The sequence below is a fragment of the Salmo salar genome, chromosome ssa26 (genome assembly GCF_905237065.1).
Source record: "Salmo salar chromosome ssa26, Ssal_v3.1, whole genome shotgun sequence".
Lineage (NCBI taxonomy): Eukaryota > Metazoa > Chordata > Actinopteri > Salmoniformes > Salmonidae > Salmo > Salmo salar.
Window position 1 is genome coordinate 22,277,193 of NC_059467.1, and position 19,604 is coordinate 22,296,796.

Consider the following 19,604-nt stretch of genomic DNA (forward strand, 5'->3'; position numbering starts at 1 on the left):
TGGGGAACATGTTCTCAACTATGTCTTTGAATTACTTAATAATGCTCAGGAGATTAGTAAGTACATCCATACTACACACTCTCCATCCATTTTACTCCCCAATCTTGTTAAGTATTTCCATGCGGGATCACGCGTTCATTAGAGTTTGTGTCAGTCTGAGAATCATGCGGTTGGCTTTCGCTATGAGAAAGGAGGAGTTAGAGAGTCGGTGGACCCTTTTAAGAACACACTGTCACTTTGTGTGCCTGAGAGCTCAGTTGGATAGGCCTCAGTTCACACATTTGTATTGCTTGGAGCCTACTTTGACGTCCAAATGGTAGAGGATTTTCTCGCATGCGATCCAGCACCAAGGAGCTGTATTCAGACTCAGACTAGGATTCTCATCACTTGGAAGTACCATATATGGGCTATGTGCAAAATACAGTTGGATAAACCTTTGAATCTAAACAGTTACTTGGGAAATAGACAATTCCACATGGATGATTCTCCACTGTGAGCATCTGGGCTCTTCGCTCTGTGTTAAAGTTCGTTCTGGAGACCTCCGTTTGTGGGAAAACATCACTCCAATTTCAGGGTTGCGACATAAACGTGAGCTAAACTACCTTCACCTCACACATTCTGTGCTCTTTTTTCCTGCGGTCACAGCCCAGTTGTATAGGATATGATGTCTATAGAATAACTAGTTCATTCTGTTACACTCTAGAGACCACAAAGAAAATATTTTAAGGCATTTTCTTTCCACCTCATTCAGTAGCCTACTACAGCAGAGAGCAGCAGACATGATGAACAACACGTCTCAACATAACTTCATCATGCACCACCACATGGAGCTGAGCGCCCTCACCATGTACAGCGAGAACAGCACCAACAGCGCCAGGGAGCAGAACTCTACGACCTGCTCGCTCCGCATTCCACAGGAGCTGTTCCTGACGCTGGGCCTCATTAGTCTGGTGGAGAACATTTTAGTGGTGCTGGCCATCATCAAGAACCGCAATCTGCACTCGCCCATGTACTACTTCATATGCTGCCTGGCCGTCTCCGACATGCTGGTCAGCGTCGCCAACGTGGTGGAGACCATAGTCATGTTGCTCACCGAACACGGGCTGCTAATTGTCACACCTGAAATGCTGCGGCAACTAGACAACGTCATCGACATCATGAACTGCAGCTCCGTGGTATCGTCGCTGTCCTTCCTGTGCACCATCGCCGCGGATCGATACATCACCATATTTTACGCGCTGCGTTACCACAGTATCATGACCACGCAGCGCGCCGTGACCATCATCGCGATGGTGTGGCTGACCAGCATCACCGCCAGCATACTTTTTATCGTCTACCACTCGCACACCGCCGTCATTGTATGCCTCGTCACCTTCTTCTGCATCACTCTTGTCTTCACCGCAGTGCTCTACATGCACATGTTCATCCTGGCGCACGTGCACTCGCGGCGCATCATGGCCATCTACAAGTCTCGCCGCCAGGGCACGAGCATGAAGGGCGCCATCACGCTCACCATCCTGCTAGGGGTTTTCATCCTCTGCTGGGGACCCTTCTTCCTCCACCTTATTCTCATCCTCACCTGCCCCACGACCCCCTTCTGCACCTGCTTCTTCAGCTACTTCAACCTCTTTCTCATCCTCATCATCTGTAACTCGCTCATCGACCCGCTCATCTACGCCTACAGGAGCCAGGAGCTGCGCAAGACACTCAAGGAGCTGCTCTTCTACTCCTGCGTCACCTTTCGGTGCGATTCCATACTTGAGTGTCTATTTCCATGGAAGTTCACGTGACTGCAGGGTTTGTTCAGGAATAAAAGATGATTTGATATTTGCGGCACTATTGCTGTTGAATTAACTGCAATACATAATTTATTAACTATGAGACCTCAGGTTGGATTGCTCACAACGGCACAGCCACGTATGGGACCTTTTACCAACCCCTGGCCTCTTCCATGTTGCAGGCCAAGCCATACATATATGCCATACTTGCGTGTCGAATAAATACTTGAGTCATAATCTGAAGCATCTATATCTAATTATACACATCAAATTTGTGATCAGAATTGTAACACCCACAGTGTTAAATGTATCACTTTCTTAGAAATCATATGTAACCATCTCAAATAGCCTAGTGTTAAACTAACACTTTTAAATGTATTGATAAATCAACACTGTGAAAGTGTTTGGTCCCTAGCACAATGGGTGTTGCAAATTCCGACTTAAATTAACACTTTATATGAGCTGATGCTGTTACACTTTCTCAGTGTTAGCGAATTAACACCTGTGGTGTTACAGTAACTCGTTTTGGAGTGTTATTTTAACACTTTAGGGTGTAAAGACTGCACATTTATTTCCCAGTGTTACTGTTTTTCTGTGTATTTGTTAGTGACAGAGACATGATTGTTGCATTCGATGGCTTTCAGTTTTCTAGCCTTCACCAAGTGAGTGACTAAGTGAATATTTGATCATAAAAATGTAATTATTTATGTTAATACATATACATTACTTTTTTTTTTATTATGTTGAACCAACGTGGAGTAAACATTGATTTGAAGTCTGTGCCCAGTACAGGCCACATTAGCAAGTCACATTATGCTGTCTTTCAAAGTGTTATATAATTCCTACTGGAATCTAGTCAGTCTGGATATCCAACACCCACAACTGCAGTTAGAATTACTGCCAAGGTAGGGAAGATTGATAAATGAGACTTCCTTAACCATCTGAACTGGAACAACCATCTCAATAACAGGTGAAATAAGGCCAACTACTTACAGATTGGATTAGTTTAGATTTTTTATTTATTTATCTTTGTTTAGTATAAGATCAATGAATCAATCAAGGTGCATGCAGAAACATAGGCCTAGATATTAAAACAAAGTATTCTAAAAAGCAACCGGCAACAAAGCATGCTGGGAAATATGATGAGGCCCCTCCCATGTCTTCAATCTGAGAGAGTTCACGGAAATGAACTCAACACATCACCACACAGTGTTGATTCCACTGTGATTCAAGTAACTTCATTTATTCACTGCGGGTGTTTTTTAATTTCAACCCCACTGGTGTTATCCCCACCAGAATCAACACTCAAATATAACACTCACAACACTTTTTATCTCAACACTGAGATTTTAACACCCTCAAATGTGCTGTGTAGTTATCATCTCCATACAACAGCAACTGACAGAACTTTTTCAAAGATGCCAATGTCTGTAAAAGCTTCGGGTCCAGTTTTCTCAGGCACCAAGAAACTTTGGTTTAACGGTACATTACTGTAAACTTTATAGTAATGTTCTACAGTAATGTACTGTTAAACCAGAGTTACTTTGGAATTTACAGTAACATACTGTACATTTTGTTAAAGTAATTTACAGGTAACTGGCTGCCAGTAAGTTAGCATAAAAACAACATGATTATTTTACACTGTACTATGTAGGACAAATAGTAATTTGTGCTTTAATCATATAGCCAACACTGGAAATATACTTTAAATAAGATATAGCAAGTGTTCTATTTAAAATAGGAAAGAATTTCTTGGAATGTTGTTGGGAAGAGGATGTTGTTTGAAAGAGGCTATTGTTGAAGAAAAATCCATGGGCCTACTGATATACACTAGCCCTGATGCTTTGTATGGAGTCAAATAAAGATGCACAAAAATGAGTCATGAAGTTGTTTTGTACAAGAAAACAATTCTGTCACGTTTTGATTAAATAAAATGAGTGCATTGTGCGTCCAATAATAGCCTAATTGGTCTATATAGAGAGTTGCATTTTTATTTATTCACTCATTATTTGTTTACATCCAATTTCCAAGTATGTACAAAGAAGTTTCACGGTATGATTTAGGCCTAACTTAGCCCACTTAGGCCTTTGATGAAAATGGCCTATAAATTGGCCTATAAAAACTTTAGGATTTCATGAAATACGTTTTATTGCAATCTTAAAACAGATCAGACATTTTAAGATTATCCTCACCATTTTAATGCAAATAATAATGTATGCATAGACAGAAACAAAATGTTTATTTCAATGTTTATTTCACAAGTAGCCCATGTAATGTAGGCTAGGCATGTTTTTTAATTGTTTTATGGATGTACTGAATACTTTGAATGTTTCAACATATTTATAACATTTTCAAAAGCCTCGAGGGTATCAATATTTATCCCTTTAAACAATCCATGCTATTTTATGGCTATGTGTCAGAACCATGGCTCAAACTTATCTCATTGTAAATGTGTACATTTGATTACTTTTTACTGTATTTCAACATATGGTCTTGCTATGGTCAAATTGTACTGATATATACTGAACAAAAATATAAACGCAAGATGCAACAATTTCTAAGATTTTACTCAGTTACAATTTCTATAAGGAAATCAGTCAGTTGAAGTAAATTCATTAGGCCCTAATCTATGAATTTCACATGACTTGGCAGGGGTGCAGCCATAGGTGGGCTTTGAAGAGCATAGGCCCACCCACTTGCCAGCCAGGCCCACCCACTGGGGAGCCAGGCCCAGCCATAGTTGAGCCTTGGAGAGCATAGGCCCAACCACTTGTCAGCCAGGCCCACCCACCACCCAGGCCAGATGTGGAGGGGCTGGCGTGGTTACACGGGGTCTGCAGTTGTGAGGCTGGTTGGACATACTGCCAAATTCTCTAAAGCAACTTTAGCGGCAGCTTATGGTAGAGAAATTGACATTCAATTCCCTGGCAACAGCTCTGGTGGACATTCCTGTAGTCAGCATGCCAATTGCATGCTCCCTCAAAACTTGAGACATCTGTGGCATTGTGTTGTGTGACAAAACTGCACATTTTAAAGTGGTCTTTTATTGTCCCCAGCACAAGGTGCACCTGTGTAATGATCCCGCTGTTTAATCAGCTTCTTGATATGTCACACCTGTCAGGTGGATAGATTATATTGGCAAAGGAGAAATGCTCACTTACAGGGATGTAAACAAATTTGTGCACAACATTTGAGAGAAATAAGCTATTTGTGTGTATGGAACATTTCTGGGATTTATTATTTCAGTTCATGATGGTGTATTATTTAATAACAGCATCAGTAATGAGGACAATGATAGTACGCATGATAACAATATAATTATAACATTATTGTTGTCATGATATCATTTGTTGCTATAATATTGTTGTAATATTGATAATTAATAATTACTATTATTATTGCAATACTAATAATAACATAATGAATAAAAAAATATGTATTGCTCTTGTTATTGTATGTACAGTGTACATATTGCATGTCATACATTTCTTAATCATGTAATGTTTGTTGATGTCAATCCTCATTTCTTTTAGTCAGCATGTGATCCTGTGGATAAAAAAACATTTTCATAAAAAACAATTTTGGTCCAGAAGTGTAATTTCAACCTTTCTCAAGCCACAAGTGATGTTATGTGAGAATGAATTTAGTTCCCTCAGAAATACTGTATGTGTCTCTCGTGTCCATATAAAGGCCCACAAGCTCTCTGTCCTCAGTGTAACCTGGGCTGGCCGTCTGTCTAACTGTCTCCTCTCTCAGAGAAGAGGAGAGGTCTCTATCTAGGCCTACAGTCCACTGCTCTTTTAAGTCCTCCAAAGAAAGCTTCAATCACTTTTAATATATTATTAAATCATTTTGAAATATAATAATTACTTCCTTTTTCTATTTCAGGTATCAATATATTTGGAGACACCATTTTTTATATAAGAATACAATTATATACAGCTGTATTAGCCTGGCTGATACAAGACCAGGAAGAGAGGAGGACAGTTTGTTTTGAGCCAAGCTATACAGCTGTATACTTGCCATCATGGGATTGACAAATCATTTGTTCAATGTATTTTAAATATGGAGAGATATGTATGCAAAATGCATTTATTTTTAGTTAAGCTGCCCACTGAGACACAAGGTCCATTCAACTAGCTGACCCCGGGGTGCTTTTTAATGGAAGGAGACATTTTTAAACTGATGGGGGAAATTAATTAAGACGCCCATAAGCAGCTTTTAAGTTGGATAATTGTCTGATCCTAGTTTTAAAATGAAAGCCTTTGAACCCTAACCTTCACAGATCACCTAGTTCCTTTCCTTCGGGGTGAAATGAAAAGTGTGTTTGTCTGTGAGCTTTCTAGATGTCCTTTGCACTATTGTTTGTTGAATGACTTCAATTGGCGACCAAAGTCAACCAAATCAACCAAAGCCATATGCTGTATGCAAAGATGTGACAGGAGCCTTTATCAAATAAACAGAAAACTGGTTGAGCAGCATCTGAGATTGAGAGTGTGCTGATGATACTGTAACCTTTGGAACTTGATGGACCCTCTCCACGTGTTAGCCGGTCGTCGTGGGCCCTGGGGTAGGCTGTGTATTTTGGGAGGACTGAGCGCCTGGAATGCACTGTAATAACAGAGGGCTTTCATATCAACAATTTTTTGAGGGGCCCTTTATTAGGCATCAAAGAGGAATTTCTGTCATTTCACCGAAGCAATAGGGGGGAGGGGGCTGACAAAACTGTCTTCTCCATTAGCTCTGCTACACAAAGCTGCTCTGTTCACATCTTCCACTGCTTTGGCTTGAATAATCAACATGCTTGCCCTCATTCCTGACAAATGAGTCCTATAAATGAAGAATACTGTATTTCCTCTACAAACTCAAATTCATCACTATTTATAATAGTTTTGGTTTGAGTGTAGTACATGATGAAGTCAATGTGGACGTAGTGTAACCTCAGCCATGCCCCTTTTGACCTTGGGTGCTCTCCAAGTACAGGGATTCTATGCAGGTCAGTACAGAGAAATCAGTACAATGACAGTAGAAGTGCAACATCTCAGGAAACATGTAAAAATGATGTAAGGGTCTACGCAGAAACCTGCTCAGAAATGTGTGTCTGGAACACACCCCTTATGTACGCCTGTCTCTGCATGCACACAATCACCCTGCCATGCCTTTGAGGTCACCACATCCAATCAGAGAACATCGATAGAGGCGATTAGGCATGTAGGGGTTATGGATGGATGACTGAGGTTGGGATGAGATGGGTGCAGTAATCATTTAGTGGCTGGCATCCAAATGAGAGCTTGAAATCCTGACAAGGACCTGATTGTACGGCTCCATACTGTGCGTGTTTTCCCCAAGAAAGTCTGGTCTGAGCCCAATGTCTCCTAGTCACACTGGAATCAAATTAGGTAACCAACATTCTTACTTGCCTGTTGATGCCTTCTGCCTAACTCTGTATAGGTTATATTTTCAACAATGATCTATACAATGAACTGTACATAAGTATGAAACTGTAAACTGTATGATACGACCCCAATCAAAAACATAGCACAAGTATATGTTTGAGTTCTGTGCATGGAAGCTTCCATGAAAATCTAACTACAGTATTCTCTTCAGCAATATGTTCATTTGAAAGTGAGACATTACTGGGAAATGCTGAAATTAGCTGGTTTGCTCATTTTTAAAGAGAGGTTAGATAAAGGACAGTTTGAAACTCTTAGGGAGACAAAATGTTAGGTATGGGGTCATACCAAGTGCCCAGTTTAATTGTGTTTGTGTGGGTTTCGAAAACTCCACATTCAGTCCCTTTCTGAGATGAGAGGTTATACAGAGGTTATTTCAGACGTATTGGTTTACAATTTATTTCCCACAAGAAATTCAAAATACATCTCAATAGTGGTTTTGTCATGAATAAGAGAGGTCCTCGGAATCGACCAAAAATGTAAGTCCTAAACTCACTTTAAGCCTTTCAAATATGGATACTGTCTCATCAACAGTGCTTCATGATGTGAACTGCCATTTTATAACTGTTGACCAGATAACCCTGTCATCAAGTCAACTGGTGCTGTGACTCATCATGGCAATCCTCCTCACTAACCTTACTGGCATAATGCAGAGTCAGAGAAGATAGATAAGTTATGAGATGCATGATTTAATCATTTTGACAGAAGTGTTATATGACAGTAGCATCAATTTGATCAGCTTCACCACACTCTGTGCCCCCTGCCACTATTAGGGCCCTTTGTATCAAACATGTTAGAGAGGCTCTGGCAATTTCTGACCACTAGATGGGCATATTGGCTTTGAGAAGTGGGAGGGGCGGACAAGCAACTCTTGACCAGTGCTGGCAAAACATTTAGCCTCAGTTTTTCTCACTACCCCCAGAATTGGCAGTGCATGGGACAGTGTTCTACAGACGTGGTCTTGGAGACCCACAGGATGTGGATACTTTTGGGATTAAAGAACAGTGACATAGTCCATGATTCATCTCTCAGCTCTCAAACCCAGTCGGATTCCATACATAATCCCTCTGATCTATCTTTCCGCTCCCCTGTCTATGGCAGTGTGGTCAGTAACGTAATCATTGGTGTTAGCGTCATCTTTAGAGGGACACTATGGTTTATTGATGTTCTAACAGGTGAACGCCCCTCTGCTAAAGCACAGTTAGCTCAGCTGTATTGCAGATGAAAAAGGAAATCAAGAGCTGTCCCACACTATGTGGCTGGTTAGCGACAGGCTCGCTCACATTGTGTGGATCTAGTTGCTAAGCAGCAATGGTTGGCAGACACTGAGGGGGCAGGGAGGAGGGGTGGGGGTGGGGGCGGGGGCTGTGGTGGCTGCCTCATTCTGGTCTCTGTGCTCTGAGCAGAGTTTCCTCAGCTGTTGGTTTCACGGGTGTTGGCTTGTCATCCTCTCCACAGGCTCTGTGTGAAGACAAAGCAAGCCCAGACGTCCAAAGAGACTAATGGCCCGTCACAATCGTGTTTCTGGAAATCAGAATACACGACTACTGGAACAGAGGCAATTTACAGTGTGAGATGTACTGTATGCATGTACTGTAGATGTCTCATACACACACGTGCATACACACACACACACACACACACACACACACACACACACACACACACACACACACACACACACACACACACACACACACACACACACACACACACACACAAACAGGACCTGCTTCATAGGCAGGCCATCTGTCCATGAGGAGCGCCACTGGAGTCTTCCTCAGAGCACTTAAGCACATCTGCTACCTGACTCAGCAATCAATACATATCTCAGCGGGCGGAGACTGCAGAGAGTTGAGGCATAGATAAACATCCTTGGACCAGACTATTCACTGTATAATGATTGCAGAGTTCATGCTAATAAGGGCCACAGAGTTCATGCTAATAAGGGCCACACTGTGTTCATCAGTGTTCCATTCTCCATTCTTCTTCCTCCCTGAATCTGCCGATACTGAATCTTAATGTTTCTGAGATTACAGTTATGGGACTGACTGACTTTGGGGAAAATATATTTTGCTGTAAGAAATTGTTCATCTCTGTCATTAAGGATATGTAGGTGTGAGTGATCTCCTAGTCTATAGAAAAACTGCACCATGCCACAAGACTATGTGCACACAGAGCAATAATCAGTAACACTGTTCAGTGTTTAAGATCATCTTCTCTCCTCTCTCATCTCCCTGACATCTAACTAAGCTGTGTTGTTGCTTTCACGTGACTCTGGGATTTTTCAAATGTTGGTGGTCGTGGTCGTAGTGGTGGTGTGTGTGTGTGTGTGTGTGTGTGTGTACGTGTGTGTGTGTGTGTGTGTGTGTGTGTGTACATGTGTGTTTTTGACCAGCATCCCTTTGACAGCCACGACTAGCCAAAATATATTACTGACCCTTACCTTAACCTTCACCAAATGTTAACCAATTCGAAAATTAAATATCGGTTTGCAAGTCTGCAAGTCTGCAAGTCAGCCGCGTCCCGTTAGTTTTTCCCTGACTCACACACTGGGATGCTCTGCCGCAGGTGTCTGCCATTGGTCAGCGACTGTCTCTCTCCAGGACATAGATGACGTCAGCAATTGGTGGAACATACTACCCGTTTCGCCACACAGCAGACCTGCGCAAGATAAAACCTCCACTCAGCACATACCAAACCCTTTGCTTCCGTGTGCAACTGGGACCAGCGCCCTCTTCGAGTCGCTCACAACAGTCAACTCGCCCACATCCACAAGAAGACGAACATAACACACAGGACAGGATGAGGGAAATCGTTCACCTTCAAGCCGGCCAATGTGGCAACCAGATCGGAGCCAAGGTATAAACAAAATAATCTTCCCAAGAGCTGACTAGTTTAACCGTTATAATATTTTTACGCAAGTGCTGTTGTGCCGTTTTAAAGCATTGTGATGTAATCTTTTTTTTTGCATGTAATGCATCCGTATATATTTAGTTATACCGAAGTTGTGGGGTAGCGGGTTTACTCAGTAACGTTAGGTTAGTTGAATAGTTTGGGATCCTGTGTCGCAGATTGCGAGAGATGCGTAGTTCGGGTAGATAGAACTCAACTCTGAGACGGGAAAGGAAGTGAGGCATTTCACTCTCCTTTTTTCTGGTTCATACACAGTCAATATAGTAAACAGACCTGACTCAGATGCTGTCGCATTGGTGCCTATGGGAGAGCCCACACCTTAAACAGACCGGAACTGTGACCATTTGTTTTAATGGTAAACGGCCAGAGATCCACCATCTTTTGTAAACTGCGAGTGTTGATGCACAGAAAGGCGTGGTGAGACACTGTTGAAAACCACCACGCCCTCGGGTGGACTGCAGGGGGGCCAGACAAAGGCTCGGACTGTTGGGGCTGGTCCCGCTGCGCAAACATTCCACTGAGGGCCCGAGTACAATTTACAGGCCGCTGCAACAATGACAAGCATAGCTCTCTTTCTCTAAGCAGCATGCCAGCCTCCAGTAGATGTGGTAGTTGATAGCCTATATAGATAGACATATATGACATGTTTGACTTCGCAGCAAACTGAATGGATCAGTTAATCAAAGTTTTGTTACCGGAGGATGAAATGATGATACCTGGTCCTGAATTACCACTGCAGATAGCCTACAATCGCACTGACTAGTGGTGTGGGCTGCTGTCAGGTTTGACGGTCTATTAGACAGTGAGTCTTCAGGAAGGGTATTGCCTAAATGCTGAAAGCTTTTCTGTCTGAAGCTGTAATGCATTTTTGATGGTCTGTGGCTGTTTTTTAGCCTACAGTAGACAGCTTCTTATTTTGTTGTTGCTCTGTTTTGGATGACATCACCTGCACTTACAGCCAGCCAATCAGTTGATGTTGCATATGACCATCTAAAACTAAACCGGTCTACAGTTCTTCCCCTCTTTTGTTGTGTTTTGACCATCTGGGGATAGACTACATTAGTTCACTATGATCTATGAGAGTCTACTGGAGGTGGAGACGATTTATCATGGATTTGTTCAACATGGTGGATCATAAATGGCAATCATTTCAGAGTGAAAGACATGGGGGGCTAATGATACTGTCTCGTCAACCTGATGAGCACATATATTATTCATAACATTTAAGGCAGCCTTTTCTGAGCCTCAGGTGCCTCCGTAGTGATTTAGGACAGCTACTAACCTCTTCCTCATCATAATCAGCCTCATCACCATTATCATCATTACCCAGAACCAAATCTACAGCATCAGCTGAAACATACTTGTTTTACCACAGCTGAACAAGTGAACCTGTCATGTATCCACTTTCCTTCACTCCCCTCTGGAGTATTTCACTGGTGACTCAGCTCTTTTGCTGATTCTGACCACCGTTTCTCTAATGGGGCAGTTGTTGGGAAAATGACTTGTTCATAATGCTCAGGTTACTCCCAACAAAGAGAAACCCAGAGAGATGGGGAGGGGGAGAGAATGTGTTGGGAGTGGGACTTTTTGTCATCTGATATACTGCAATGGTGACCTCATTCTGATGCTCAACTATGATATGGCAGTCTGTCTACTAGCACCACACATCTGCCATTGCTAATGCAGTACATGATGAAGTCCGATGACAACGGAAGAAATCTACACTTTTGCCAGTGTAGCGATAGGAACAGAATGAGGGCAAAAAGTCCCTACAGACTCTTTAGTCATATAACTCTGTTTCTCTATCGCTGTCAAGTGGTTTCCCTTTAATCTCTCTCTCTCCCTTTCTTATTTATTTTCTGTTTCTTTGTTTGTCCCCAAGAAGAGATATTGCCAGATTAAGTTACAGCGCCATAATTAAGGAACAAGAGGATCTCCTAATTACCGATTTAGATGGCAGGGGACATCTGTTTGGGACAGGATAGATAATTAGAGAACTAGGGAGTATCTTCTGCAGAGGAGAGGGATGGAGCACAGCACCTGGGGAGAGGAAGAGGGACACCATTGTCGGAACTCAGACCTAAGATAGTCTTCATACTGGGTGTGGTGCCCTTGGTCACAGCAGTCTGGACAGCGGGATAGAGGAAAGGTTGTTTTTGTCAACACACTGACACCATATGGGATTAATGTCACTCCATCTGGCTGGCTGTTGAGTGACACAGATACTGATACCAATATGGGATCAATATGGGGCTTTTGAGGGACCATTGTTATTGTGCACAGTATCCTTTTGGTGTTTGTCTGCTTTTAGTGAATGCCCAGGTGGTGTTTTTTGCTTAAAGGAGAACAGCACTTTGCAGATAAGGACCTTCTATTGCATAGTAATGAGAAACTGAGATTAGCACAGTAAAATTGACAATATCTAATCTGTGATTTGATATGGCCATTTGGCATCCTCCTTCCAAGTACGTGTCCTGTGTTTGCCCTTGATAGTGATGACTGAGTGGGCCTGCGGGTGTCTGTCTGTGTTCTATTTTAGTCTTTCATAGGGCTCTGTGTCTGTCTCTCTGTCTGATACATACACACACACACACTGGCCTATACACTCAGTGACAGTATACATATTTGAAGTGATCAAGGGGACTACATTAGGCATTGTCCTCGTTTGTCTTTTTACCTAGCAACACACTTTCTGTACGTGTGTGCAGGCATATATATGTGTGTGTTAAGCAGAGAGAGCCTCTCCAGATGGAGTCCGTCCCCCCTGAGAGGGCCTCTACCTCAGTATGAATCTAGCGGCCCAAGGCCCTGGGGGAGGGTGGAGACAGCTGGACTAACTGTTGGCTTAAATGGGGTCATGGAGCAGAACCCAGGAAGGATAGCAGACAAAGCCTAGATGCCCATTATCCCACACTCCTAACAGTTTTTACTAGAGCCCCCCACTAATTTCAGCTCCAAGTACCCCAGTGATAGTTCAATATGGTCCCGACTTTAAGTCTGCTGAGAAGTTTCCATCCACTTTGCTTGTATAGAACTACGTGTTACTGGTAATGTTTGTGTCTTTGTGTTGTGCAGTTCTGGGAGGTGATCAGTGATGAACATGGCATCAGCCCTACAGGGAACTATGAGGGCGACTCCCCACTGCAGCTGGAGAGGATCAGTGTCTACTACAATGAGGCCTCATGTGAGTCTGATACTGGAACTAAATACACATCTACACAACACTAAAAGCCCTGTTGCTCAATACTTGTAATGACCTGTTTCAGTTGAACACTCTTTGGGGTTTATCTAGACTTGAGAATATCCACTTTAATCCTATTGTACTGAATTTGACTTTGATATACAGTAGTATTTATTAGGGCGTTGCAGGTAACAACATCTGCTGTGTCTCCCCAGCCTCTAAGTACGTCCCCAGGGCCATCCTAGTAGACCTGGAGCCAGGAACTATGGACAGTGTTCGCTCTGGGACCTACGGACAACTCTTCAGACCAGACAACTTCATCTTCGGTCAGTATCAGTCTGTCCAACGTGGGTTAAATATGGACACAGTGCTCAGTGATGGCATTAGAAGAGTGGTTGTTACTTCCTGACCACAATCTGCCATTTACAGTCTCTTCTGTCATTATCACTAACAACATAAATAGTTTGATGTAATATTTCCATTAAAGACATTTGCTTTTATTTACTTACAGTAAATGCTACCAAATGTCATTAAAACATTATGTAAATGTGTAGCTCCTGTACAAATGCAGCGTTGACAACTGCTGAAGCTCTATCTTGAAGTGTGTTGTTGCCCTATAGGTCAGAGTGGAGCTGGTAACAACTGGGCTAAGGGCCACTACACAGAGGGGGCAGAGCTGGTGGACTCAGTACTGGATGTAGTCAGGAAGGAATGTGAGAACTGTGACTGTCTCCAGGGCTTCCAGCTCACCCACTCCCTGGGAGGGGGCACAGGCTCTGGCATGGGGACCCTGCTCATCAGCAAGATCCGGGAAGAGTACCCTGACCGAATCATGAACACCTTCAGCGTGGTGCCCTCCCCTAAAGTATCAGACACAGTGGTGGAGCCCTACAACGCCACCCTGTCCATCCATCAGCTGCTGGAGAACACAGACGAAACCTACTGCATTGACAACGAGGCGCTTTACGACATCTGCTTCCGCACGCTCAAGCTCCCCACGCCCACCTACGGAGACCTCAACCACCTGGTGTCGGCCACCATGAGCGGTGTTACTACCTCCTTCCGCTTCCCCGGCCAGCTCAATGCTGACCTCCGCAAACTGGCTGTCAACATGGTGCCCTTCCCCCGTCTGCACTTCTTCATGCCTGGCTTCGCCCCCCTCACGGCGCGTGGCAGTGCGTGCTACAATGCACTGTCTGTGCCTGAGCTCACCCAGCAGTTGTTTGACGCCAAGAACATGATGGCCGCTTGCGACCCGCGTCACGGACGCTACCTGACCGTGGCCATGGTGTTCCGTGGTCAGATGTCTATGAAGGAGGTGGACGAACAGATGTTGGCCATCCAGAGTAAGAACAGCAGCTACTTCGTTGAATGGATCCCCAACAACGTGAAAGTGGCCGTCTGTAACATCCCGCCCCGTGGTCTCAAGATGTCCGCCACCTTTATCGGGAACAACACAGCCATCCAGGAGCTGTTCAAGCGCATCTCCGAGCAGTTCACCGCCATGTTTCGCCGCAAGGCCTTCCTGCACTGGTACACCGGAGAGGGCATGGACGAGATGGAGTTCACCGAGGCAGAGAGCAACATGAACGACCTGGTGTCAGAGTACCAGCAGTACCAGGACGCCACCACCGAGGAGGAGGGAGAGATGTATGAAGACGATGAGGAAGAGTCGGAGAGCCAGGCCCGGTGAACACCTTGGAAGAAGAGCCAAGCTTGTGTAAACCCAGCCAACAGAGCTTTGTCTATGTGTAGCAAGGTTGTTATCTGCCTCATGTACACTGTACTGTATAACCCTCCCTCCCTATTACCCCCCCTGCTCTCACTGTCTTTGCTAACTGTTAGCCCCACCCCACTTCCCTTAGCCCTCTGACCAACTCATGGCCTCCTGTTGATTTATCCTGTTGATAAAAACCTCCCAGACAGACCACTAAGTTGAATGAGTGAAATAAAGTGTCTCAAACTGATGACGAATAGCCCTTAATTTCTAATAATAAACATGTTCAAGCCTACTTTGTAATTAGCCTTTTCTGACTTGTTTGGGGATATTAAACATTAATAATATTATACACCATCTTGTTTTGCTACACTGTGTTCAGGGTTTCTGAAGTTGTTTTTAGTGGAAACAGGGACAGTGTATTGCAGTACAATGACAAGGGGTCTTTCTCCTAGAAAAATAGGATAAAGCAGAGCCTTGTTGAACTTGGACTCCACTGCATGACTGTCCCATGTGGAGGTGACCTAGATGCTGGATAAAAATACTGGATCTCAGTCCCCTGGAGGTTGAGGCACCTTGGGCAGCATGGGTGGAGTCTGGACAGAACAGGCTGTGAGGAGCTAAGATGGTGGATGATCTACAACAAGTGTCAAACTGATTCTACAGAGGGGTTGCGTGTGTGAGTTTTTGCTCCTCCCTTTGACTTAAGGTCACTGACTAGTAAGGAACTCCTCTCACCTGGTTGTCTAGGTCTTAATTGAAAGGAAAAAACAGCAGACACTAGGGGCTAGGCCCTCATGGAATGAGTTTGACACCGCTGATCTACAAGATAGGCCTTTGGCAGGCTTCCAATTACACACTTATCTGCATGGTCTAAAACATGTAGACAATCCTGGTCCTGGAGTGTTGCAGGCACTTCATGTTTTGGATTTAACCGACCTGGAAGACCAGGTGTGTTGAGTTTAGACAATCACTGAACTGATCAATTAGTTTAGATGATCAGGTGTGGTGCCTTGTTGGAACAGAATCTAGTCGCTTACCCCTGTTCTAAAAGGAGGCAGGAACTCTGCATACGGTTAGAGCCAATTGATTTGAAGGACAAGGAGGAACAGGTAAAATGTGGCGAGTGCTGCGAATATGACACGTTCAAAAACAAATCAACAATCCCAAGAAAACACCTGCATTACTTGAACAGGAGAAGAGACTATCTCTCTGGTTAGAGAGATGGAGGCTGTTTGTGCGCTCTCTTCTACAATGTATGGGGCCAGTCGGCTGGGTGGATCACATGCTGGCGATGCCTCAGCACTTAGAGCCTGTGGCAAGGGGCCCTGAGCAGAGCAGCTCTTTATACAGTATCACAGAACACACAGTATAAATACTGGTAAAAGAAAACTGTAGGATATACCTTAGTAATTGATGTAGTGTTTTTGCATATTGTAGTATACTTTTAGTATTTACTGTAGTGTTTTTGGAGACTGTATTATACTGTAGTATTTACTATAGTGTTTTTGTTTTATCTTTGGCATAGAAGTGGAGGCTTTCTCCTTCAGGAAACCTATTGGAGAAATACTAATATCGCACATTTTCCATAACCTGTAAATAGGATTGGGAGTCTGAATGGACAGCTCAGAGCTTCTGCTCTCTTCTATAGCCTGTAGGGAATACAATATATGGTTTATACTTGGCATGTAGGTTTCTCACTTATGGCTGGCACAAATTGCGATACGGAGGAGGGGAATGAGCAGGGTGTATGCAAATTAAATACTGTAGTATTTACTATAGTGAAAAAGGGTAGTGTTTTTGTGGACATTACTGTAGTATTTACTACAGGTTTTTTTCAGATAATACTGTAGTATTTACTATAGTATTCTACAACATTCTATAGTAAGTACTACACATGATCAAGGGACACGGGTGTAGTATATTATTATAAAGTTTACTATAGAATTCTATGTAGTATTCTATAGTAAACTGTAGTATTTTCTCATGTGGGAAGCATAGAGATGAGGAAGGCCTTTTGACTGTAGGGAGAGGCCTAGTGAGTCGGTGTCTCACTTGCAGCCAAGCTGTAGAGGAAAAGGACATATACAGCACAGACCAGCTAGGCTGATGCACTGGATCACGACACACAGAACGCATGGAGGGGCCAATGAAATCAAAGTTTATTTGTCACGTGCGCCAAATACAACCGGTTTAGACCTTACAGTGAAATGCTTACTTACAAGCCCTTAACTAACAGTGCAGTTAAGTAAAAATAGGTATTAGGTAAACAATAGATAAATAAAGAAATAAAAAATAACTGTAAAAAATAACAGTAGCGAGGCTATATACAGTTGAAGTCAGAAGTTTACATACACTTAGGTTGGAGTCATTAAAACTCGTTTTTCAACCACTCCACAAATGTCTTGTTATCAAACTATAGTTTTGGCAAGTCGGTTAGGACATCTACATTGTGCATGACACAAGTCATTTTTCCAAGAATTGTTTACAGACAGATTATTTCACTTATAATTCACTGCATCACAATTCCAGTGGGTCAGAAGTTCACATACACTAAGTTGACTGTGCCTTTAAACAGCTTGGAAAATTCCAGAAAATAATGGCATGGCTTTAGAAGCTTCTGATAGGCTAATTGACATAATTTGACTCAATTGGAGGTGTGCCTGTGGATGTATTTCAAGGCCTACCTTCAAACTCAGTGCCTCTTTGCTTGACATCATGGGAAAATCAAAAGAAATCAGCCAAGACCTCAGAAAAAAATTGTAGTCCTCCACAAGTCTGCTTCATCCTTGGGAGCAATTTCCAAATGCCTGAAGGTACCATGTTCATCTGTACAAATAACAGTACGCAAGTATAAACACCATGGGACCACACAGCCGTCATACCGCTCAGGAAGGGGACGCGTTCTGTCTCCTAGAGATGAACGTACTTTGGTGCGAAAAGTGCAAATCAATCCCAGAACAACAGCAAAGGACCGTGTGAAGATGCTGGAGGAAACAGATACAAAAGTATCTATATCCACAGTAAAACGAGTCCTATATCGACATAACCTGGTAGGCCGCTCAGCAAGGAAGAAGCCACTGTTCCAAAACCGCCATAAAAAAGCCAGACTATGGTTTGCACATGGGTACAAAAATCGTCCTTTTAGGAGAAATGTCCTCTGGTCTGATGAAACAAATATAGAACTGTTTGGCCATAATGACCATCGTTATGTTTGGAGGAAAAAGGGGGAGGCTTGCAAGCCAAAGAACACCATCCCAACTGTGAAGCACAGGGGTGGCAGCATCATGTTGTGGGGGTGCTTTACTGCAGGAGGGACTGGTGCACTTCACAAAATAGATGGCATCATGAGGTAGGAAAATTATGTGGATATATTGAAGCAACATCTCAAGACATCAGTCAGGAAGTTAAAGCTTGGACGCATAATGGGTCTTCCAAATGAACAATGACCCCAAGCATACTTCCAAAGTTGTGGCAAAATGGCTTAAAGACAACAAAGTCAAGGTATTGGAGTGGCCATCACAAAGCCCTGACCTCAATCCTATAGAAAATTTGTGGGCAGAACTGAAAAAGCATGTGCGAGCAAGGAGGCCTACAAACCTAACTCGGTTACACCAGCTCTGTCAGGAGGAATGGGCCAAAATTCACCTAATTTATTGTGGGAAGCTTGTGGAAGGCTACCCAAAACATTTGACCCAAGTTAAACAATTTTAAGGCAATGTTACCAAATACTAATTGAGTGTATGTAAACTTCTGACCCACTGCGAATGTGACGAACAAAAAAGCTGAAATAAATCTCTTCTATTATTCTGACATTTCACATTCTTAAAATAAAGTGGTGATCCTAACTGACCTAAAACAGGGATTAAATGTCAGGAATTGTGAAAAACTGAGTTTAAATGTATTTGGCTATGCTGTATTTAAACATCCGACTTCAACTGTCCAGGTGGTAGCGGTACAGAGTCAGTGTGCGGGTGCACCGGTTAGTCGGGCTATTTGAGGTAATATGTACATGTAGGATTAGTTAAAGTGACTATGAATTGATGATAAACAGAGAGGGGTTGGTGGGGCACAATGCATAGTCTGGGTAGCCATTTGATTAGCTGTTCAGTCTTATGGCTTGGGGGTAAAAGCTGTTGAGAAGCCTTTTGGTCCAAGACCTGGCGCTCCGTTACCGCTTGCCATGCAGTAGCAAAGAGAACAGTCTGTGACTGGGGTGGCTGGAGTCTTCGACAATTTTTAGGGCCTCTAACACCGCCTGGTTCCTCTAACACCGCCTGGTATATAGGTCCTGGATGGCAGGCAGCTTAGTCCCAGTGATGTACACACTACCATCTGTAGTGCCACACGGTCGGAGGCTGAGCAGTTGCCATACCAGGCAATGATGCAACCAGTCAGGATGCTCTCGATGTTGCAGCTGTAGAACCTTTTGAGGACCCATGCCAAATGTTTTTCATTTCCTGAGGGGGAATAGGCTTTGTCGTGCCCTCTTCACGACTGTCTTGGTGTGTTTGGACCATAATAGTTTGTTGGTGATGTGGACACCAAGGAACTTGAAG

At 43.3% G+C, this 19,604-nt stretch overlaps 1 protein-coding gene across 2 annotated transcripts; it reads left to right on the forward strand.

Annotated features, from left to right (window-relative positions):
* Positions 1–764: 764 nt before the first annotated feature.
* tbb3 (Tubulin beta-3 chain) lies at positions 765–15,340 on the forward strand. Of its 2 annotated transcripts, XM_014175699.1 has the most exons (6): positions 765–1,786; positions 8,690–8,801; positions 9,845–10,093; positions 13,223–13,331; positions 13,544–13,654; positions 13,949–15,340. In XM_014175699.1, exons 1-6 carry the CDS (start codon positions 780–782, stop codon positions 15,019–15,021), a joined length of 2,661 nt encoding a protein of 886 aa, XP_014031174.1. In that variant the 5' UTR covers positions 765–779; the 3' UTR covers positions 15,022–15,340. The 2 variants fall into 2 exon arrangements, with proteins under 2 accessions (XP_014031174.1, NP_001133764.1); NM_001140292.1 differs by lacking the exons at positions 765–1,786; positions 8,690–8,801 and having other exon boundaries at positions 9,922–10,093.
* The last annotated feature ends 4,264 nt before the right edge of the window (positions 15,341–19,604 follow it).